The 24073-nt window shown below is 39.9% G+C and overlaps 2 protein-coding genes across 2 annotated transcripts; both read left to right on the top strand.

The window, feature by feature from the left end:
- Positions 1 to 1194: 1194 nt before the first annotated feature.
- LOC118241842 lies at positions 1195 to 4247 on the top strand. The gene is made up of 5 exons (XM_035529154.1): positions 1195 to 1200; positions 1386 to 1540; positions 2915 to 3378; positions 3670 to 3875; positions 4050 to 4247. Exons 1-5 carry the CDS (start codon positions 1195 to 1197, stop codon positions 4245 to 4247), a joined length of 1029 nt encoding a protein of 342 aa, XP_035385047.1.
- A 15081-nt stretch (positions 4248 to 19328) lies between these two features.
- On the top strand, positions 19329 to 23207 carry LOC118241843. Its single transcript, XM_035529155.1, has 4 exons — positions 19329 to 19344; positions 19486 to 19679; positions 21213 to 21367; positions 22751 to 23207. Exons 1-4 carry the CDS (start codon positions 19329 to 19331, stop codon positions 23205 to 23207), a joined length of 822 nt encoding a protein of 273 aa, XP_035385048.1.
- The last annotated feature ends 866 nt before the right edge of the window (positions 23208 to 24073 follow it).

The following is a 24073-nucleotide window of genomic DNA, read 5'->3' on the forward strand; positions in this document are numbered from 1 at the left end:
ATATAGAAGATTTCTGTCAGGACATCTGCAAGCTGGTCAGCACATTCTCTGAGCACATGACCTGGGATGTTGTCTGGTCCAGCAGCTTTCCATGGGTTAACTCCACGCAGAGTACACCTCACATCAGCCGCCGTCAGGCACAGCACCTGGTCATTTTGCGGAGGGATGGGCTTTTCTGCTGCAACGTTGTTCTGCGCTTCAAACCGTGCATAGAAGTCATTCAGTGCATCTGGGAGGGTGGCATCACTGTCACAGGAAGGTGATGTTTTCCTGTAGTTAGTAATGGCCTGAATGCCCTCCCACATGCGCCGTGTGTCACCCGTGTCTTTGAAGTGTCCATGGATCCTCTGTGCGTGTGCACGCTTTGCTTCCCTGATCGCACATGACAGTTTGGCTCTCGCTTTTCTGAGAGCCTTTCTGTCACCTGTTCTGAAGGCTGAGTCACGGGTCCTCAGTAGCATGCGCACCTCAGCAGGCATCCATGGCTTCTGGTTGGGGCATGTGGTGATGGTCTTGGAGACAGTAACATCATCAATGCACTTGCATAACATATGATCAATGGAAGAAAAATGAAATAAATGAAGATCACAACTGACAGATGTTCAGTAGTAGAGGTTTTGTAACATAATAGCATCTGTTTCTATATTTGAAGAGCATGTAATCAGAGCATGTTCTCTGTTAGCTGGAAGTTTGCTTTTACATATCAGGAGAAAGAGTTGTGTAAGATGAGACAGACCCTCTGGCTTGGTCAAAAGTCTATAAACTCCTTCCTCTTGGGGCTGATTATCATAACAGGTGGAGTGATAATCCCCACCTCATTAGGTGAGGCAGATGGGGTTGATGGTTCCGTGTAAATTCTTCATGTTATTAGGAGATTGATGTGATCTGCTGTGTATTCTTATATGATCAATCTAGACAAAGAGTTAAAAGTACTACAGCTAAAAGGTCACACAGTGTCAGAGTACATTAAGGAAAAAGGTTTAACCAATCAGTATGATCAAATTATTTCACCACTTTAATAAACTATGCACCTCAGTGCTTCACAGTACACCAGTAAACAGTTAAACAGTTAAAATGTTTTACAAGAGAGTCATAATACAAGCTGCTACTCTACTGCCTCAGTAACTGACGCTCTAGAACAGAAACCGTGATGATCTTCAGTAATCAGACCTGCTCAAGTACCACAGAACCAATATGGAAGTCAGGAAGTGAGATGTTTGTAATTACATCACCATAAAAATCTCTGAATCCTTAATGAGCTCAGTAACTGTGTTGTAGCCAATATGTCCATCACATGGAGGAACAGCAGCAGCAAAGGTCATATAAGGTGGGAGGTAAATGTTAAATTACATTGTGCATATCTTATGTTATTCCTTCCACCACAGTGTATGGGCACCAGTCATACCCTGGTTTCATCACTGTTTCCAATGCTGATACATGCTATTGAAAAAAACAAACCAACACTGGCGGTAAAGTACCTGGAAAAAGCAAGAACCTGGATTGATGAACTTATTGCAGATGCGGACAAGATGGTGCAAAGGTAACAACATGTATTTTTTGCAGCTTAGATCACCATGATGTATAGAAATGGTGTGAAGCAGTGCTGTTCTGTTAGTAGAGAAATGCATGTCAGATTAATAGTTTGAAAGTTAAATAATTATTAGCTTTTAGAGTTTTTCAGTTTTATTCTGGTGTCTGTGACGCCTGTGCTGATGTGAAGATTGATATGTTGTACTTTAAAGTTGCACTATGTAGATTTTTAGAATTGGCGACCACTCTGGTGGAAGTATGCAACCGCATGAATCATGAACATTTTGTAAAGTGGGTTGTGCTGCCTTCCATTTCCCCAAGTGAATTTATCTGATGATTGCGAGTGCATTCATGTTGAAGGAGTGTTCACAGAGAAATTGATCAGATCTCTCTGGAATGCTCTCTCAGGATGTAAGTGCATTATCTAACTTACTCTTGTAATCATCCAACAGATATGCTACAGCCTGGTAGCACAGGCATAATGTTAGACAAGTTTAATTTAAAGCTATAGTTGCATACATGAAAGGAGAGAGATGGTAGCACTGGAGATAATCTGAGAGATTAAAGGCTTTCCTTGTTCAGACATAAGAGGACAAACTCTGAAACAAAAAAGACACTGTCAGCAAAGTGATTATATAATAATATTAGCGAATTTGCCAGCTAACATTGGCTACATAGCTAAAACAGCTTAACATTTACCTTGTACAATACACAAGATAACATTAAATTCCTAATCAATAACAAATTGCTTGTTTGCTTGATAGCTAGCAAACCACCAACATAATGTACCTGTTCAGCAATCAAAAATAAACCAACATTCCTGAACCCCTGCAGGCTGTTGCCACCCCTGAAAAGTCAACACAATGTGTAGGAGTCACATGCGGGTAATGCTGCAGAGGATGACTGGGGTTGCCGTTCTGATGTCTCCATATGAGGCAGTATCTCTATCCTTCAATTCACTGACTTTCAGCACTGTACACATGCACAGGTATATCAGAACTGTGAGCCACGCCCCTTATAATATTACTCAGTGAACCAGCCAATCGAGCTGGACCTTGTTTTTGGTCCTGTGCATGTGATGTTAATTCATAAAGACATCTGATGTGGTTCAGAAAACTCTTGCCAAATCTGATCCAACAGTTCTGAATCTGAATGAATATTTCATGCTTTATAGGGTGACTTGCAGAAAGACACTATATTTTAGCAAAAGGTTTTTCCTCTTGGCTTAGTAATGTGACTTCTTTCAATTTTAACAAACAAATGTTACCTAGTGCAGCTTTAATGACACAGTGACATAGATTGATAACAAATAGCTGGAATCTTCTCAAACTACAGACACACAAAGTAAATGAATGTTGACTATTTTCACACTTTTAATATTTAGCTATGTTCAGCACAACGGAGACGTGGCTACAACTACCAGTGACATCATCACTGAAAAGGCAAACACTGAGGCCACGTCTGAGAAGCTTTCCCAGGAAGTTCAGGAAATGGAGGGAGCTATAAAGACCCTTGAAGAAAAGCTTGTCGGAGTTAGGAACGAGCTTGAAGACACCAAAAGGAAGATAGATACCAAAAACCGGGAACTTGAGAGTTATGTAAGGGACGTGACAAGCAAAAGCTCAAGGCTCGGAATCTTCGCTGCGATTGTGCCGTTCATTGGGCCAATCGTCAAGTCCATTTACGATGCCACAACATCCCCCGCTGCTGCTGCAAAAATCAAAGCTCTTGAAAACCAGCTGAATCAGCTCACCTCTCAAAAGACGGCTCTGATGAACCAACAGTGGAGCATTGAGGTCCAGCAGATTGACTTACAGATGAAACTGGCCAAAGTAAAAATCGACAAGGGTGAGTGATGATTGGTGATGTCTACTGAATGACTGTTTTTGTTTATGTATGCTTGTCTGTCTTTTAACAGTTTTTTGAATAAGCTCATTGGTTCTGTGTGTAGTGTTACTGGACCAATTCATCTCCACATATGTACATTAGTAAATGAGACTGTAAACAATCTATTTTTAAGAATACAAAAGTACACAGAGCTCTGAAAACACTTCCATAGCAAAACACTGCACAATTTTGCTGTCCTGTACTCATTGTTGGTTTAAATAAGCAGTCTGTGTTTCTGTTTGTGTGTACCAGGCTCTATACCCAGCCCTGTCCACCTGAACGAGGTCCAGCGATATCTGACTAAAATCCAGAACATTCTGATTCAGATCAAAAACTTCTGGGAAAAGGTGCACAGTATGTTGGGTGTCATGCAGAAAAAGACGTTTGTTAATGAAGATCTTGTTGATGAACCTGAACTTAAAGAAGAATTTGTGGATTCAATCCAAAAGGCTTCAGAGGTAACTGATATATGAAACAGTTACAGTAAAGTAAAATTACAATATACAATGACATTTTTTAAAATTCAAAAACACTGCACATTAGAGTAATGCTTGATAAGTATAATTTGGAATCTATTGTTCATTATGTAAGTCAGAACAGTTGTCCAAATGCTTTTTGTATCTCTTTTACAGATTTGGTCAAATTTTGGTGGTTCCTGTGTTAAAGCTGCTAAAATATTCAAAATACAGTCCAAGGATGCCTATGCGTTCCTGGAGATTGATCCATCGTCTCTCTCAGACGCCGTGCGGCAGGAAGAGTATAACAGTGTGATGGGACAGCTACAGGAAATGAAAGTCTTGAACCAGACTCCAGCAGCCATCCAAAACTAAAGCATCCAAAACTACTGTGCATTTCCCCTTTGAGGCTGTCAAATCAAATACTCTGTTAAGTGGTGGTCATATTTTGGTAATTTTTATAGATAATATTGATTTTCTGCTTTTAGGTACAATCAGTCATTCCTTTTTTATTCAGAACTATATGACCTTGTAGTCAGTCATACACAATTTACAATGTATGTGTACCTGATTAGAATAGCGTAGCTTTCTCATCTAAGCCTCAAATCATTCAAGGCTGAAAAAAAAAATCTTTCTCCTCTTTTAATCTCCCATAATGAACTTTACTGCCATGTGAAACTGTCCATTAAAGCATCTCAAAGAATCTGTTTTTCAAAGCCACCTACTTCCAAATCTTTGTGGCCAGTGCTTAATGTGTAAATCATGAGGTGGCAGTAGATCATGTGGGAGGAGATCCAGGAGCATATAGATGCAAAAGCTCCAAGTGCTCCAACTAATGTAGTAGTGTTGTAAACAGACCTGGTGTTGCTATGACGACTGTAGTATGACAGGTCACAACCCCAAATCCTTTCGGTTCCGTGAGCGGACTGGAGGCATCTCCTTAACATTGAGGGTCTTGTTTATAATGTAACCTGTTCCACCTCGTGACAAACTTCTCAGAACACGGTGTCCTGCACAACTACATTATACATGAAGCCACATAACATGAAAATAACACAAAATACCCATATCAGTGAAAGATTACCTTGAGTCTTTAAGAACAGAAGTTGCCTTTTTGGGAGAGTTCCACCATTACACAGTATTTTATGCAAATTCCATCTGTGTATGTGCAACAGGTATCACCTTTTTTAAAAAAAAAAAAAAAAGCAACACCACCAGTACCAGGTCAGACAAGTTTAATACAATTTAAAAAACATAGCACTAAAACACACAATGAGTGGAAAATCTGGTTCTGAGTTTAAGCACAAATGGCTTCACTGACTTTTAACGTGGTCACCATCACACGTACATGAATCACTTCATCAGTACAATTCCTGATAAATATTTCCACACCAGACCCAATAAAAACTTACATTACTGAAAAACTCAGAATCAGGAAATACTCATAGTGGGAACAAAAACGTGACTCAGCTCCCTGCACACAAAATACACAACAGATTATCCCACATCACGACAAAGTAAGCACAAAATCAACAAACATTAAAACACATTACATCATACTCCATGTTTACCAAAATTGTGTTCACCCGCTCCCAAGTTGCCTATACAACAAATACATCAGCACCTTAAACAAACATGACTCCATACCAGCCCCGGGATCGGGTCACGTTAAAAAGAAAACACCCGAATCACTAACTGCTGCACCGCTGCTCTTTTCCTGTGTCTGTTCGCGCCGAATAGAACACTTTCCTAACCCGCACTTGCAGCCTCGACTATCTACCGACTGTGATGATCGCCACCTCATTCAAATGTCACTTAATGATGTCAAGTGACCTACAAAAAATGGCATGCAACAGCTGGGGTGAATTGCACAGCGAGGACGGTGCGAAACAGGTTTCTGGAGGCAGGGCTGAAGTTGTGCAAAGCTAGAAAAAAGCCCTTCATCAATGAGAAGCAAAGAAGAACCAGACTGAAGTTAGTAAAAGACCATTACGACTGTACCGTAGAGGACTGGAGTAAGGTCATCTTCTCCGATGAGGGCAATTTTAAGCTTTATCCACCACCTGGTCGTGTAATGGTTAGACGGAGACCTGGAGAGGCCTACAAGCCAGAGTATCTCACACCCACTGTGAAATTTGGTGCAGGATTGGTGATGATCTGGAGGTGTTTCAGCCAGGCTGGAATCAGGCAGCTTTGTCTTTGTGAAGGACGCATGAATCAAGCAACTTACAAAACTGTGCAGGAAGAAAACTTGCTTCCTTCTGCTCTGACAATGTTCCCCAACTCTAATGGTTGTTTTTTTCAACAGGACAATGCTCCATGTCACACAGCCAGGCCAATCAAAGTGTGGATGAGGGACCACCAAATCAAGATCCTATCACGGCCAGCCCAATCTCCAGACCTGAACCCCAATGAAAACCTCTGGAATGTGATCAAGAGGAAGAAGGATGATCACAAGCCATCAAACAAAACCGAGCTCCTGGAATTTCTGTGCCAGGAGTAGCATAGTGTTACCCAACAGCAATGTGAAAGACTAGTGGAAAGCATGCCAAGACACATGAAAGCTGTGATTAAAAATCAGGGTTATTCCACCAAATAATGATTTGTTGACTCATCCTAAGTTGAAATATTAGTACTGTGTTGTTTATAAATGATTATGAGCTTGTTTTCTTTGCATTATTTGTGGTCTGAAATTTCTGTAACTGTTTTGTTATTTTGACCATTAGTCATTTTCATGTGTCCAAGTTAAACTTTAATGTCTTGATTGATCATGTTCACCACCAATTAACAGTTTATTTGATTTGACAGCCTCACAGGGGAAATGCAAAGTAGCATTTAGTGTATTAGTGTTGGATGGTTGCTGAAGTCTGGTCCAAAACTTTAATTTTCCTTAGCTGTTCCATAAAACTGTCAGACTCTTTCTGCCACACCACGTCTGAGGGATGATGGATTGATCTCCCAGAACAGGTAGGCATCTTTTCACTGTATTGTGAATATTTTAGCGACTTTATAACAGAAACCACCAAAAGCTGACAAAATCTATAAAAAAGATTTAAAAAACATTCAAACCACTGTGTAGACGTATATAACGAATAAGAGTGGATTTAGAATGGATTCTACATAATTCCTGTCACATATTTGTTACGGAAAGATGGATGTGTGTGTGTGCTCCAGATCCACTGCCAGGATTTCCACCCTGATTGAGACTCCGCCCCTTTCCTTGCCGGCTTTCCCAGCCAACTATGTTGGCTGTTCAAAGCCCCCTCCCAGGAGAGAGAGAGAGAGAGAGAGAGAGAGAGAGAGAGAATGAATGAATGAATGAATGAATGAGTGAGTGAGTAAGTGTTTCCCCATTTTTGGACTTCGTCTTTGGCTTCGCCCTTCCTGCTTCGGCAGTTGTGTATATATACATATATATAGATTGTGTAAATATCATTTGTTTGGTATTTTGGTGTTGGACACTGGTGGTAGGGAGTTACTGCTATTTTTGTTGGGCGTTTGTTTTGTCTCTGTTTTTGTGTTAGGGAGTTAGGGAGTTGTGTTGTTATGATTAGTTAGTGTGTAGTTTTATTTAATTAGTCTGGGTTTTGTTTGCTATTTTGGCTTGCATCACTCCTGAAGACAGTTGCACCAGTATGATTGTTTGTTTATGAATGATAATCTCTGTAAAATACACTGAAAACACCTTCCATTTGTGCTTCTGTTTGTTTTGCTGCTGCTCACTTTTTCACAACTTCCATTACATTAGCCATTTGTACTTCTTTTTCCTTATTACAGCCTCACAGCCTCACAAAATGTTTTTGCATTTTATAAGGTCATTAAAGGTCAACTCTTTTTTCTGCTCCTTGTTGGATTTGTTTGCTCATCACCTGTTTGCTGGAGTTGGCAACGGTTCACCTGCCCCCATGGCAAAAGTTCCAAACCTAATATTGCCCTTAATGATAAATGGCTAGATAACAACAAGTTAAACATTGGTAGCAATAGCTTTTCTTTTTCCTCAAGTGAAGAAAAGCGGTTTTCCGCGTTATTTAAGGTATGTCACTCGCTCAATAGCCAAAGTCTGATATGAGTTTGAGTTCCCAGTGTTTCAATCAATAAATTACTATGCATAAGTATTTTTCATATGTTCTTCAAAACCAAGAATTCTAAGCCGTTTAGATGACCTAATTCGCTTTTAACTTCACTTTAGACAAACAAAACGACAAACACTTAGGTGAACACTTTAGACAAACACAATCAACTACATTTAACATTTATCTCTTTGTGTGCTTTTGCCTTTTTACTCTGAGCTCTTTTGTATGTATCTCTCTCTGAGCAGTTGTTCATCTCATAGTTGTATGTTTTTTATCAAGCTGGTGTTTGCTATTACTTTTTAAAATTTTTATAGGATGGCTTTTTCATAGTTATTTGTCATACAGATTTTTTTCACACACAATCATTTAAGTTTGCATAAGGTCTCACTTTCATTTTTGTGCACTGTTACTCCTTTTAATTGTTTTTATAACGTTAACAATCTATTCTCATTCACCAACACTCAGTCCGCACTTTCTATGATCCCGAGACCCAACCACTACAAAACTCGCTGAACAAAAGTCTGAAATTTCCAACTATGCAGAACTTTTAAAAGGCATCATCTTACCTTCAAAACGTGCGCTTCTGTCAATTTCAGCCATCACACACAGAACAATGCAGTTTTTAGGTGATCTGTCAGTTTGTGCTGATAACAGTGTGGGTCCACAGACAAAGTTCCCGTAGTACGGGCCACCGATAAATGTCGTTCCTAAATCCCCAGTCAGCTAGTTTTAAAATTAATCATTCAAATAGAAAATGATGATGCAGACTTCAGAATTAATAGAAGAGAACTGCTGGTCAATCCTTTATTGCAGGTTAACGTTAACAAGAATTACAGAGTCACCATCCGGAGTCATTCTGGTTGAAAAGATCAGTGGAGTCCTACATGAGACAGGAGACCTCATCACAGAGACAGTGAAAGCCGTCTGGACAGTGCGTGGTGCTCTGTGTTCTCAGCTGTGCAGCGCTACAGAAGATTCAGAATATTCAAACAACGCGTGCATGTTTGAGGGACCTGCTAATCTAACCTAGTGTCTGGCTCATACTGGGACTTCTTCACAGCTGTATGCTTTCACTGCACATGGACATCAGCATTACACTAGTGGCTGTTAGAGACACAGTCTCTTTGTCTGAATATCCTTTACCTTTGTCTTTTAGTTTGGTCTTTGCTCTATCTGATGGAAGTACACCTACCTCTCTCTCATTCACACACATCTTTCACACACTCTCTTTGTGTGTTGTGTTCTGTGTCTGTGTGTGTCTGTCTGTGTGTGTGTCTGTCTGTCTGTCTGTCTCTCTCTCTCTCTCTCTCTCTCTCTCTCTCCCCTCTCTCTCCCACCCCCCCCAGCTCTTCTCCACTCCTCCTTCTTTTTCCACTGTATAACCCTGTAGAGTTTAGAAAAGGACCTCACGTCTGTTTTTGAGTAAAGCCTGTTTCTCTGGTCTGGGGAATCCCTGCAGTTCTGCTGCTGCTCCACCAGAGAGCGCACTTGCAGCAGTCTCAGAGGTGCTCGGCGCTGAGCGCTAACTTCACCTAGCTTCACATGCTCTCTCTCTCGTGCATATTATATAGACCTGTGGAACACTTTACCTTGTTTGTGAGTTACTTTGAGTAAGAATTACAACACATCAGTCAAATCATGTTTTTCATTTCCTGCACTTAACTATCAAATCAAATTTATTTATATAGCACTTTTTACAACAGATGTCACAAAGCAGCTTTACAAATGTCCAAGTCCAAACCCTCAGTCAGCAAACCAGGGGTGACAGTGACAATTAAAAACTCCCTAGAGCAGGAGGAAGAAACCTTGAGAGGCATCAAGATTCAAAGGGGGAGGAACCAAACACACTAAATCTATCCTCTTCTGACTGCTATCTGTTCATAAACTCTTAGAAAGCTTAGATCAGCCCTGGATGGCCTACCTAACATTAAAACACCAAAATAGGCATCATAGTATCTCACACCCAAAAGTATTTTACATTGAAGTAGGTATAATGTAATAAGTGCAATGCAGTCACTCATTTGTGGGGCGATCCAGATCCAGAACTTCCCATTCTCAGGAATGCAGGCTGCTCTCACGTCTCAGATCCAGAACTCTGCGTGGGTGTGTGAGTGGAGCAGGGGTGCTTCCTCTCCACTGGTCGTGGTCAAAGTCTGTGTCTGGACCTCTGCGTGGGCGTGTGAGTGAGGCAGGGGTGCTTCCTCTCCACTGGTCTGTGTCTGGGCTTCTGCCTGGGTGTGTGAGTGGGGCAGGGGTGCTTCTTCTCCACTGGTCTGTGTCTGGGCCTGCAGAACAGCTGGTGTGCTGCCTCACGTGGGTCTTGAAGTACAGACATCTCCACCTCCGCTAAGACAAAAATGGACATGGACACGCAATTTCTTTACATTACCTCTCTCTCTCTCTCTCTCTCTCTCTCTCTCTCTCTCTCTCTCTCTCTCTCTCTCTCTCTCTCTCTCTCTCTCTCTCTCTCAGTAGAACATAGTTAAAGACTGTTGAAGCAGACCGAGATCTTTAATTTGTGGACATTCAAACCTACAATATGACAAGTGGTGACTATTAAACAGCTTGTATTCAGTTTGAATCACTTGGGTGGAACCTAGCCAAGGCTGTGCTAGTCATTACTAAAGCCATTTTCCTCTGATAGTAGTTTGGTAAAAGTACAAACTTACTCCTACTATACACACACAATCACGTTAGAATAAGTGTTGATGTGTTGCGTTTGGTGCCTTCCTGGAGTTTCCATCTCAGGTGAGCAATCACCAGCAGAAAAAGAAGAGTCAAAAAAAAAAAGAAGGTTCAGCAGGAGTTTAGCCTTCTGTTATGACTCTCTCTAGGTGGTGAGGTCGCAACAGCACTGTGAAAATATTGGTAGCAGGATGGCATGTGGAATGATTAATCACTGGACTGAACTGGCAGACGAGGTGAAATTTTGTGTATTTCAATGGATGAGAGACCACCAAATCAAGATCCTATCATGGCCAGCCCAATCTCCAGACCTGAACCCCAATGAAAACCTCTGGAATGTGATCAAGAGGAAGAAGGATGATCACAAGCCATCAAACAAAACCGAGCTCCTGGAATTTCTGTGCCAGGAGTAGCATAAAGTTACCCAACAGCAATGTGAAAGACTAGTGGAAAGCATGCCAAGACACATGAAAGCTGTGATTAAAAATCAGGGTTATTCCACCAAATATTGATTTGTTGACTCATCCTAAGTTGAAATATTAGTACTGTGTTGTTTATAAATGATTATGAGCTTGTTTTCTTTGCATTATTTGTGGTCTGAAATTTCTGTAACTGTTTTGTTATTTTGACCATTAGTCAATTTCATGTGTCCAAGTTAAACTTTAATGTCTTGACTGATCATGTCCACCACCAATTAACAGTTTATTTGATTTGACAGCCTCACAGGGGAAATGCAAAGTAGCATTTAGTGTATTAGTGTTGGATGGTTGCTGAAGTCTGAAGGCCTCTTTTCACTGTATTGTGAATATTTTAGCGACTTTATAACAGAAACCACCAAAAGCTGACCAAATCTATAAAAAAGATATAAAAAACATTCAAACCACTGTTTAGACTTATATAACGAATAAGAGTGGATTTAGAATGGATTCCACATAATTCCTGTCACATATTTGTTACGGAAAGATGGATGTGTGTGTGTGCTCCAGATCCACTGCCAGGATTTCCACCCTGATTGAGACTCCGCCCCTTTCCTTGCCGGCTTTCCCAGCCAACTGTGTTGGCTATTTAAAGGCCCCTCCCAGGAGAGAGAGCGAGAGAGCGAGAGAGAGAGACACAGAGAGACAGAGAGAGAGAGAGGGAGAGAGAGAGAGAGAGAGTGAGTGAGTGAGTGAGATTGAATGAATGAGTGAGTGAGTGTTTCCTCATTTTTGGACTTCGTCTTTGGCTTCGCCCTTCCTACTTCCGCAGTTGTGTATATATACCTATATACATATATATAGATTGTGTAAATATGGTTTTTTGGTATTTTGGTTTTGGACACTGGTGGTAGGGAGTGACTGCTATTTTTGTTGGGCGTTTGTTTTGTCTCTGTTTTTGTGTTAGGGAGTTGTGTTGTTATGATTAGTTAGTGTGTAGTTTTATTTAATTAGTCTGGGTTTTGTTTGCTATTTTGGCTTGCATCACTCCTGAAGACAGTTGCACCAGTATGATTGTTTGTTTATGAATGATAAGCTCTGTAAAATACACTGAAAACCCCTTCCATTTGTGCTTCTGTTTGTTTTGCTGCTGCTCACTTTTTCACAACTTCCATTACATTAGCCATTTCTCCTTCTTTTTCCTTGTTACGGCCTCACAGCCTCACAAAATGTTTTTGCATTTTATAAGGTCATTAAAGGTCAACTCTTTTTTCTGCTCCTTGTTGGATTTGTTTGCTCATCACCTGTTTGCTGGAGTTGGCAGCGGTTCACCTGCCCCCATGGCAAAAGTTCCAAACCTAATATTGCCCTTAATGATAAATGGCTAGATAACAACAAGTTAAACATTGGTAGCAATAGCTTTTCTTTTTCCTCAAGTGAAGAAAAGTGGTTTTCCGCGTTATTTAAGGTATGTCACTCGCTCAATAGCCAAAGTCTGATATGAGTTTGATTTCCCAGTGTTTCAATCAATAAATTACTATGCATAAGTATTTTTCATATGTTCTTCAAAACCAAGAATTCTAAGCCGTTTAGATGACCTAATTCGCTTTTAACTTCACTTTAGACAAACAAAACGACAAACACTTAGGTGAACACTTTAGACAAACACAATCAACTACATTTAACATTTATCTCTTTGTGTGCTTTTGCCTTTTTACTCTGAGCTCTTTTGTATGTATCTCTCTCTGAGCAGTTGTTCATCTCATAGTTGTATGTTTTTTATCAAGCTGGTGTTTGCTATTACTTTTTAAAATTTTTATAGGATGGCTTTTTCATAGTTATTTGTCATACAGATTTTTTTCACACACAATCATTTAAGTTTGCATAAGGTCTCACTTTCATTTTTGTGCACTGTTACTCCTTTTAATTGTTTTTATAACGTTAACAATCTATTCTCATTCACCAACACTCAGTCCGCACTTTCTATGATCCCGAGACCCAACCACTACAAAACTCGCTGAACAAAAGTCTGAAATTTCCAACTATGCAGAACTTTTAAAAGGCATCATCTTACCTTCAAAACGTGCGCTTCTGTCAATTTCAGCCATCACACACAGAACAATGCAGTTTTTAGGTGATCTGTCAGTTTGTGCTGATAACAGTGTGGGTCCACAGACAAAGTTCCCGTAGTACGGGCCACCGATAAATGTCGTTCCTAAATCCCCAGTCAGCTAGTTTTAAAATTAATCATTCAAATAGAAAATGATGATGCAGACTTCAGAATTAATAGAAGAGAACTGCTGGTCAATCCTTTATTGCAGGTTAACGTTAACAAGAATTACAGAGTCACCATCCGGAGTCATTCTGGTTGAAAAGATCAGTGGAGTCCTACATGAGACAGGAGACCTCATCACAGAGACAGTGAAAGCCGTCTGGACAGTGCGTGGTGCTCTGTGTTCTCAGCTGTGCAGCGCTACAGAAGATTCAGAATATTCAAACAACGCGTGCATGTTTGAGGGACCTGCTAATCTAACCTAGTGTCTGGCTCATACTGGGACTTCTTCACAGCTGTATGCTTTCACTGCACATGGACATCAGCATTACACTAGTGGCTGTTAGAGACACAGTCTCTTTGTCTGAATATCCTTTACCTTTGTCTTTTAGTTTGGTCTTTGCTCTATCTGATGGAAGTACACCTACCTCTCTCTCATTCACACACATCTTTCACACACTCTCTTTGTGTGTTGTGTTCTGTGTCTGTGTGTGTCTGTCTGTGTGTGTGTCTGTCTGTCTGTCTGTCTGTCTCTCTCTCTCTCTCTCTCTCTCTCTCTCCCTCCCTCCCTCCCCCCCCCAGCTCTTCTCCACTCCTCCTTCTTTTTCCACTCTATAACCCTGTAGAGTTTAGAAAAGGACCTCACGTCTGTTTTTGAGTAAAGCCTGTTTCTCTGGTCTGGGGAATCCCTGCAGTTCTGCTGCTGCTCCACCAGAGAGCGCACTTGCAGCAGTCTCAGAGGTGCTCGGCGCTGAGCGCTAACTTCACCTAGCTTCACATGCTCTCTCTCTCGTGCATATTATATAGACCTGTGGAACATTTTACCTTGTTTGTGAGTTACTTTGAGTAAGAATTACAACACATCAGTCAAATCATGTTTTTCACTTCCTGCACTTAACTATCAAATCAAATTTATTTATATAGCACTTTTTACAACAGATGTCACAAAGCAGCTTTACAAATGTCCAAGTCCAAACCCCCAGTCAGCAAACCAAGGGTGACAGTGACAATTAAAAACTCCCTAGAGCAGGAGGAAGAAACCTTGAGAGGCATCAAGATTCAAAGGGGGAGGAACCAAACACACTAAATCTATCCTCTTCTGACTGCTATCTGTTCATAAACTCTTAGAAAGCTTAGATCAGCCTTGGATGGCCTACCAAACATTAAAACACCAAAATAGGCTTCATAGTATTTCATACCCAAAAGTAACTTACACTGAAGTAGGTATAATGTAATAAGTGCAATGCAGTCACTCATTTGTGGGGCGATCCAGATCCAGAACTTCCCATTCTCAGGAATGCAGGCTGCTCTCACGTCTCAGATCCAGAACTCTGCGTGGGCGTGTGAGTGGAGCAGGGGTGCTTCCTCTACACTGGTCTGTGTCTGGGCCTCTGCGTGGGTGTGTGAGTGAGGCAGGGGTGTGTGAGTGGTGCAGGGGTGCTTCCTCTCCACTGGTCTGTGTCTGGCCCTCTGCGTGGGTGTGTGAGTGGCACAGGGGTGCTTCCTCTCCACTGGTCTGTGTCTGGGCCTCTGCGTGGGTGTGTGAGTGGGGCAGGGGTGCTTCCTCTCCACTGGTCTGTGTCTGGGCCTCTGCGTGGGTGTGTGAGTGGGGCAGGGGTGCTTCCTCTCCACTGGTCTGTGTCTGGGCCTCTGCGTGGGTGTGAGAGTGGGGCAGGGGTGCTTCCTCTCCACTGGTCTGTGTCTGGGCCTGCAGAACAGCTGGTGTGCTGCCTCACGTGGGTCTTGAAGTACAGACATCTCCACCTCCACTAAGACAAAAATGGACATGGACACACAATTTCTATACATTACATCTCTCTCACTCTCTCTCTCTCTCTCTCTCTCTCTCTCTCTCTCTCTCTCTCTCTCTCTCAGTAGAACATAGTTAAAGACTGTTGAAGCAGACCTAGATCTTTAATTTGTGGACACTCAAACCTACAATATGACATGTGCTGACTATTAAACAGCTTGTATTCAGTTTTAATCACTTGGGTGACACTTAGCCAAGGCTGTGCTAGTCATTACTAAAGCCATTTTCCGCCCATAGTAGTTTGGTAAAAGTACAGACTTACTACTACTCTTACTACTACTACACACACACACACACACACACACACACACACACACACACACACACACACACACACACACACACATACACACGTACACACACACGTTAAAATAAGTGTTGATGTGTTGCGTTTGGTACCTTCCTGGAGTTTCCATCTCAGGTGAGCAATCACCAGCAGAAAAAGAAGAGTCACAGGTAGAAAAACTCCACCACAGAGGAACCAGGCCGGTACGTGTTTCAGGAGCACAGCCAGCGATGACAAGGCTCATCCCACAGCTGAAATGCTCTCTCTCACTCTGTGTGTGTGTGTTGTGAACTTTGGGCTCCATGTGAGTAACCTGTGATGACCTGCATAGATTTAGTGTTTGGTTAACCTCACTCAGCCCTTTGCCCTACAAGACTGCACTAACATGGCAGTAATAGCTTGGCCAAATTGCAATAAAATTTGTTCTGTCAGTTCATTAGAGTACTCCCTGAATTAATCAGCCTTTAGTTTATATGTACCCACATTTATTTAGTGTATAGAGATTTAGTGGGACAGTCAGTTTATCCCGAATCTCGAATTCCACACATTATTTTAACACCCTATATATCAACAATTATATCTAAGGAAGGCAACTACAATAGTAAAACATATTGTATGTATGAATGGACATTCGGTCTCTCAGAATATCCAGTGAAATCATATAATGTATTCCACCATTGCACATATGGTATTTGATGCATATTCCATCTGTGATTGCTACACTGTTCTACATTTGGTCATTTAATACATGGAGGGCTTTTACTCATTTCTGTCATTGTGTCTCCTGGTTCTTCCTTTCCTGCATCTGGCTTGTGTCTTAACTCCACCCTCTGAGGACTAGAGAGAGACATGCAAGGATATAATTTGAGGACAATCGTGTCAGTCTGTACCACTCATCAGCCCATCAGAGAAACAAACGGCAGTCTGGTCGTGTCCTCTTTGTGTTTTAAGTAAATAGAATCGGAAAGTGAAGACTGAAACAGCAGCAGTGTGTTTGCTTACACCTTTCTCCTAAGCACTGAAAGGAAATTGTAGGGAGAAGTCAAAGTACAAAAAGAAATCCCAAGGTTGTTGGAATTTTGTTTATGAAATACTGACTGTAATACGGTTGTCAGCCTGTTTGGTGCAGCTGTTGGGTAGGGCAGCCTGACAAAGTGATCACACTGTGTGTGTTTTCATGGCTTTGCATTGGTTACTACAATATCTCCTGGGTCAAAGGTCAAACATACTTCTGGGCATTGGAAAATATAGATGTTTCTTTTTGTTTCATTTTAGAGGGTTTTATTATTTTTAATTTAAACTTAAACAGTGTGTTGATCAAGTTAGTCAAAGAGTCCTTTAATTCAACTTGCCTCAAGTTTCTGTGTTCACATACTTAATTGTTAGATGATAAAACATGACAAGACACCTTTGTGATATAAGACGTATTCAGTGACAATGAGAACTGACCAAAAAACTATATATATAAGCGAAACTGTAAGAGTTATTTAGATTGAGTAAAAACAACAGTGGGTAATGGTAGCCCAGCGGTTATGGTACTTGACTTGTAATCAGAAGGTTGCTGGTTCAAGCTCCACCACTGTTGGGCTCCTGAGCAAGACTCTTAACCCTCAATTGCTCAAGTTGTATTTAGTCATAATTGTAAGTTGCTTTGGATAAAATAGTCAGATAAATGTAAACAGTCAAAGAATAAAATTTAGGACGTAACTAATAGAGTAATAAACTGATTCCAATGAAATAATTTTCACATTTAATATTATGCAGTGTTCAAGGTCAAAGAATTGGGGTTTTTTATGGTATTAACATGGATGTAAGAAAATGTGTTTGTTTCTCTGTTAGGAAGCCCATGAGTCAAACATTCGATCTCTTGAAGTTTAGAGAACATCCCTGCCCACTGTGGAAGATCTTTGTGATCTGTTGTTTTTAAACAAGCAAGCGGTTTACTTTGGGTTTGCCATTTTCACCAGGTATCGCTCTGCTATTATATTTGTAGTGTGGTATCCTTCATTTCAGAAATGTTTCTAATTCTATTTCACATAGGACTTATGTGAAATACAAACACAGAACAAAAAACTAATCTAAACACTATGAAAGGGCCACATTCCATCCCTTACTAGGTTACCTGACCTGTCGTACTTTACATCTATTAGCACTTCTGTTTTCTGCATCTTATCCACCATCACAAGGCCTGCTTGTTTCGCCACTACTTCCTTACTTAGTCTGGATCAGGTTCAGCAGGAGTTTAGCCTTGTCCTATCTAGTTTTGACAGGTGACTTGCGTCATAAGTTACAGAGTGATGTATGGATTCTACAGAAGGCAGGAAGTCTGGTATAACTAGATAGTAGAATGAACAAACTCTCACCTGCATCTAGATTGTATCAGGTTCACTGGAAAGACATGTTGTTTCATCAGAGGTGTGCTTTTCTTCCCCAGAAGAGAAATGCATACATCTCTGCTATTCACAGTTAACCTGCCACCTGGACATTAAGGCTAATCAGGCCTATAGAAGGTAGACTAGCCTGACTTCACTGCCCACTATGAATCAAGGAAATATAGTTGTAATGCAGAAATCATAATAGACACTTTGATTTTTAAATGAAGAGCAGAATTTATGCACAAAGAGAGCCAGTTTAAGACCAAACCAGATTAATTGTTAAAGAATCCTGAGAAAATGCACATCGTAAACTGTTCTTGTGTTTCAGATGACCTGCTCATGAGAAACCCCTGCATCAGCTCGACAGCCCAACACTAACTGCACAAGCAAAACTGTTCAAAATGGTTTCTTTTAAAAAAAGACCTGTGTCCTGTGTTAATGAGTGTCCTGTATATGACTTTGTCTAGTAAACATCTTCAGACACAAGGCTTTGTCCTTCAGGAGTTTGTGGGATACACAGATATAAACTTCTCAATTGACCATTTTCAGCTGAATGTGGAAAGTCAGTAATGTCATAGAATCTACAATGGTGCAAAGTGGATGATTGTATTATATTTACTAAATGCATTAAATTTATTAAGAACAAAGCAAATAAACAAATTAATATATAACGTGACAAATCTGAAATAGGAGGTTTGTGGCAGTCCAGCACAACTTCATATTTGAATTATCTATAGGACTTGATAGAAAAAATGTAAGAAATGCATCCCTCAGCATGTCTTCCAGCGAACCTGTTGACAAATGAGGTGCAGAAGGTGTCGCCTCTATTTTCTAGTTAGACTGGTCCTCCTCACTTTTGTAACAATATGACCTCTGAAATAGGTCATTGTGGCAAGCCTGCAAAAGGTTTTGTTTAAATAATGCATAGGACTTTATGGGGAGGGCGGATTAAATTTCTGGTGTATTTCCTATATTAACCTAAAGGCAAATAACACAATATTACACATTATTAAAATAAAAAATGCTTTTCATTTAAGGCAAAAAGTTCTACCTTGGCTTTATGTCTTCAGATAGGAATGACACCTACCCAACAACATTGATTATGCAATTAGTCATTCATTATGAGCATTATCAACATTCCAGTTAACTATTCAGCCAAAGATGTGCCTTTTCCCAGTACAGAAATGTAATGTAAATGTACAGAAGTAGAGAAAGTAGAGTTTTATAGGGAAACTTCCTTTTTTTTATCTTTCATCACCTTGTCTTGGGTTTCCTCAGACCTTTGACAGCAATTTCTTTCTGTGTAAGAGGCGGTGTGTGCATGGTATAAAGATTCTGCAGTGAGACCTCAACACACTGTACCAGCAAGAAGTACAAAGATTTACAGGTAAGGTTCACTTCTTAGTATTTGCACATTTTTTATTTTAGGTTCATGAATCAAAATGTAGTCCAGTTGTTCTGTTTGACGTCGTCATTCTAATCTCTTTTACTGAATTATAGGATAACACTGATTACAAGTCTTCCCTGGTCTTACATACAATGGCTAACAGCAAAAGCAAGTTTTAATTTTTTTTTTTTTTCAGAGTGATTGATTGTACTTTTTCCAATTCTTTAGGACATGAGAAGTTTTAGACATTATACCAGCATGGGTGGTTGACCACATGTTTCATTCAAATATGTTTTAACCGATTCACAGAACTTGTGCCAACCAACTCCGTATGGAGTCCAGGATTCACAGAGGAGCTTCTCCCCACTTCTAAGCAGATATCCCTGCTGTACCACATCTCCTACCTGTGTCTGGCTAAGTTTCCAAACTTGAAGAGGCTCCTCAGGAAGCGTGCTGTGGAAACCCAACTTCTCTTTGGATCCTCTGAAGCTCTTCTGCTGAAGGTATGGTGTCAGTGTAGGGTGAGATCTCTGGTCGTTTATGTCTGTCAGGAAGAAAATAATTTATAATGAATTAATTACAATCAATGACCATATTGTCTAAAACACTGGAATCCAAAGTTATAATGACAGATTGGATATTCTAGTGAATTTACAGCAACACTTAACCTTAAAATATCAGACATAGCAAAAAAAAAAAAAAATCAAACTGATAGTTTAAAGTTTTCTAGAAAATGTGTTGATAAATTATTTTGCAAATTAATATAAAGCGATATTCAAAACTACATGCCACCATAATTAACATTAGCCTTATAAGAGAAATATAACCAACTGAAAGCATTCTTATTAGTAGAACGCTACATTTTCGGGATAAAAAAATAGAGTCAGAACTCTGGAATCAACCTGTCCAGGTACTGAATCAGTGTCCTCTAAAACACTAGAAAAAATGTAATGAAATATCCAGTAGATTTAAATAGCTGATTAACTAAATATATAAAATGAGCAAACCATATATTAAAAATACAAAATGATTTATTTTGTACAATCTCTTTTGTTCCATAGAACAAATTTGATCATTTCAAAGGGACTTTCTGATTGGCATAATGACACATTAAGTAAAATTATGGCCTTCTCATTTGGGAAAAAAAAAAATGTAATTCCAGATTAAAATCCAAATCCTTAAACTGACAAACAGTTTATTTTAAAAGTGTTATCAATGGAAATAAAACAAAGTAAATGAAGATCAAAATTTTGACAGATGTAACATAATAGCATCTGGTTTTGTAACATAATAGCATCTGTTTCTATATTTGAAGAGCATGTAATCAGAGCATGTTCTCTGTTAGCTGGAAGTTTGCTTTTACAAATCAGGAGAAAGAGTGGTGTAAGATGAGACAGACCCTCTGCCTTGGTCAAAAGTCTATAAACTCCTTCCTCTTGGGGCTGATTATCATAACAGGTGGAGTGATAATCCCCACCTCATTAGGTGAGGCGGATGGGGTTGATGGTTCCGTGTAAATTCTTCATGTTATTAGGAGATTGATGTGATCTGCTGTGTATTCTTATATGATCAATCTAGACAAAGAGTTAAAAGTACTACAGCTACAAGGTCACACAGTGTCAGAGTACATTAAGGAAAAAGGTTTAACCAATCAGTATAATCAAATTATTTCACCACTTTAATAAACTATGCACCTCAGTGCTTCACAGTCCTCCTCAAGTTAAAATGTTTTACAAGAGAGATATAATACAAGTTGCTACTCTACTGCCTCAGTAACTGACGCTCCAGAACAGAAACCGTGATGATCTTCAGTAATCAGACCTGCTCAAGTACCACAGAACCAATTTGAAAGGCAGGAGGCGAGATGTTTGTAATCACATCACCATAAATGTCTCTGAATCCTTAATGAGCTCAGTAACTGGGTTGTAGCCAATATGTCCATCACATGGAGGAACAGCAGCAGCAAAGGTCATATAAGGGGGGAGGTAAATGTTAAATTACATTGTGCATATCTTATGTTATTCCTTCCACCACAGTGTATGGGCACCAGTCATACCCTGGTTTCATCACTGTTTCCAATGCTGATACATGCTATTGAAAAAAACAAACCAACACTGGCGGTAAGGTACCTGGAAAAAGCAAGAACCTGGATTGGTGAACTTATTACAGATGTGGACAAGATGGTGCAAAGGTAACAACATGTATTTTTTGCAGCCTAGATCACCATGATGTATAGAAATGGTGTGAAGCAGTGCTGTTCTGTTAGTAGAGAAATGCATGTCAGATTAATAGTTTGAAAGTTAAATAATTATTAGCTTTTAGAGTTCTTCAATTTCAGTTTTATTCTGGTGTCTGTGACACCTGTGCTGATGTGAAGATTTATATGTTGTACTTTAAAGCTGCACTATGTAGATTTTTAGAATTGGCGACCACTCTGGTGGAAGTATGCAACCGCATGAATCATGAACATTTTGTAAAGTGGGTTGTGCTGCCTTCCATTTCCCCAAGTGAATTTATCTGATGATTGCGAGTGCATTCATGTTGAAGGAGTTTTCATAGAGAATTTGATCAGATCTCTCTGGAATGCTCTGTCAGGATGTAAGTGCATTATCTAACTTACTCTTCTAATCATCCAGCAGGTACGCGACAGATTGGTAGCACAGGTGAAATGTTAGCCAAGTTTCATTTAAAGTTATCGTTGCATACATAAATTAGAGAGATGGTAGCACTGGAAATAATTTGAGAGATTAAAGGCTTTCCTTGTTCAGACATAAGAGGACAAACCCTGAAACAAAAAAAGACACTGTCAGCAAAGTGATTATATAATAATATTAACGAATTTACCAGATAACATTGGCTACATAGTTAAAACATCTTAACATTTACCCTGTACAATACACAAGATAACATTAAATTCCAAATCAATAATAAATTGCTTGTTTGCTTGCGAGCTAGCAAACCACCAACATAATGTACCTGTTCAGCAATCAAAAATAAATGAACATTCCTGAACCCCTGCAGGGTGTTGCCACCCCTGAAAAGTCAACAGAATGTGTAGGAGTCACATCCGGGTAATACTGCAGAGGATGACTGGGGTTGCCGTTCTGATGTCTCCATATGAGGCAGTATCTCTATCCTTCAATTCACTGACTTTCAGCACTGTACACATGCACAGGTATATCAGAACTGTGAGCCACGCCCCCTGTAACATTACTCAGGGAAGCAGCCAATCGAGCTGGACCTTGTTTTTGATCCTGTGCGTGTGATTCGTTAATTCATAAAGACATCTGATGTGGTTCAGAAAACTCTTGCCAAATCTGATCCAACAGTTTTGAATCTGAATGAATATTTCATGCTTTATAGTGTGACTCGCAGAAAGACACTAGATTTTAGCAGAAGGTTTTTCCTCTTGGCTTAGTAATGTGACTTCCTTCAATTTTAACAAACAAATGTTACCTAGTGCAGCTTTAATGACACAGTGACATAGACTGATAACAAATAGCTGGAATCTTCTCAACCTACAGACACACAAAGTAAATGAATGTTGACTATTTTCACATTTTTTTATATTTAGCTATGTTCAACACAACAGACACGTGGCCACAACTATCAGTGACATCATCACTGAAAAGGCAAACATTGAGGCCAAGTCTGAGAAGCTTTCCCAGGAAGTTCAGGAAATGGAGGGAGCTATAAAGACCCTTGAAAAAAAGATTGCCAGAGTTAGGAACGAGCTTGAAGACACCAAAAGGAAGATAGATGCCAAAAACCTGGAACTTGAGAGTTATGTAAGGGACGTGACAAGCAAAAGCTCAGGCCTCGGAATCTTCGTTGAGATTGTGCCGTACATTGTTCCAATCAAGTCCATTTACGATGTTGCAACATCCCCCGCTGCTGCTGCAAAAATCAAAGCTCTTGAAAACCAGCTGAATCAGCTCACCTCTCAAAAGACGGCTCTGATGAACCAACAGCGGAGCATTAAGGTCCAACAGATGAAACTGGCCAAAGTAAAAATCAACAAGGGTGAGTAATGATTGGGTGATGTCTGCTGGATGACTGTTTTTGGTTATGTCTGTGAACAGTTTTTTGAATAAGCTCATGGGTTCTGTGTGTAGTGTTACTGGACCAGTTCATCTCCACACATGTACATTAGTAAATGAGACTGTAAACAATCTATTTTTAAGAATACAAAAGTACACAGAGCTCTGAAAACACTTCGATAGCAAAACACTGCACAATTTTCCTGTCCTGTACTCATTGTTGGTTTAAATAAGCAGTCTGTTTCTGTTTGTGTGTATCAGGCTCTATACCCAGCCCTGTCCACCTGAACGAGGTCCAGCGATATCTGACTAAAATCCAGAACATTCTGATTCAGATGAAAAACTTCTGGGAAAAGGTGCACATTATGTTGGGTGTCATGCAGAAAAACACGTTTGTTAACGAAGATCTTGTTGATGAACCTGAACTTAAAGAAGAATTTGTGAATTCAATCCAAAAGGCTTCAGAGGTAACTGATATTTGAAACAGTTACAGTAAAGTCAAATAACAATATTCAATGACATTTTTTAAAAATTCAAAAACACTGAACATTAGAGTAATGCCTGATAAGAATAATGTGGAGTCTATTGTTCATTATGTAAGTCAGAACAGTTGTCCAAATGGTTTTGTATCTCTTTTACAGATTTGGTCAAATTTTGGTGGTTCCTGTGGTAAAGCTGCTGAAATATTCAAAATACAGCTACAGGAAATGAAAGTCTTGAACCAGACTCCAGCAGCCATCCAAAACTAAAGCATTAAATACTACTTTGCATTTCCCCTCTGAGGCTGTCAAATCAAATCCTGTTAATTGGTGGTCATATTTTGGTAATTTTTATAGATAATATTGATTTTCTGTATT

The sequence above is a fragment of the Electrophorus electricus genome, chromosome 8 (assembly GCF_013358815.1).
Source record: "Electrophorus electricus isolate fEleEle1 chromosome 8, fEleEle1.pri, whole genome shotgun sequence".
NCBI classification, from domain to species: Eukaryota; Metazoa; Chordata; class Actinopteri; order Gymnotiformes; family Gymnotidae; genus Electrophorus; species Electrophorus electricus.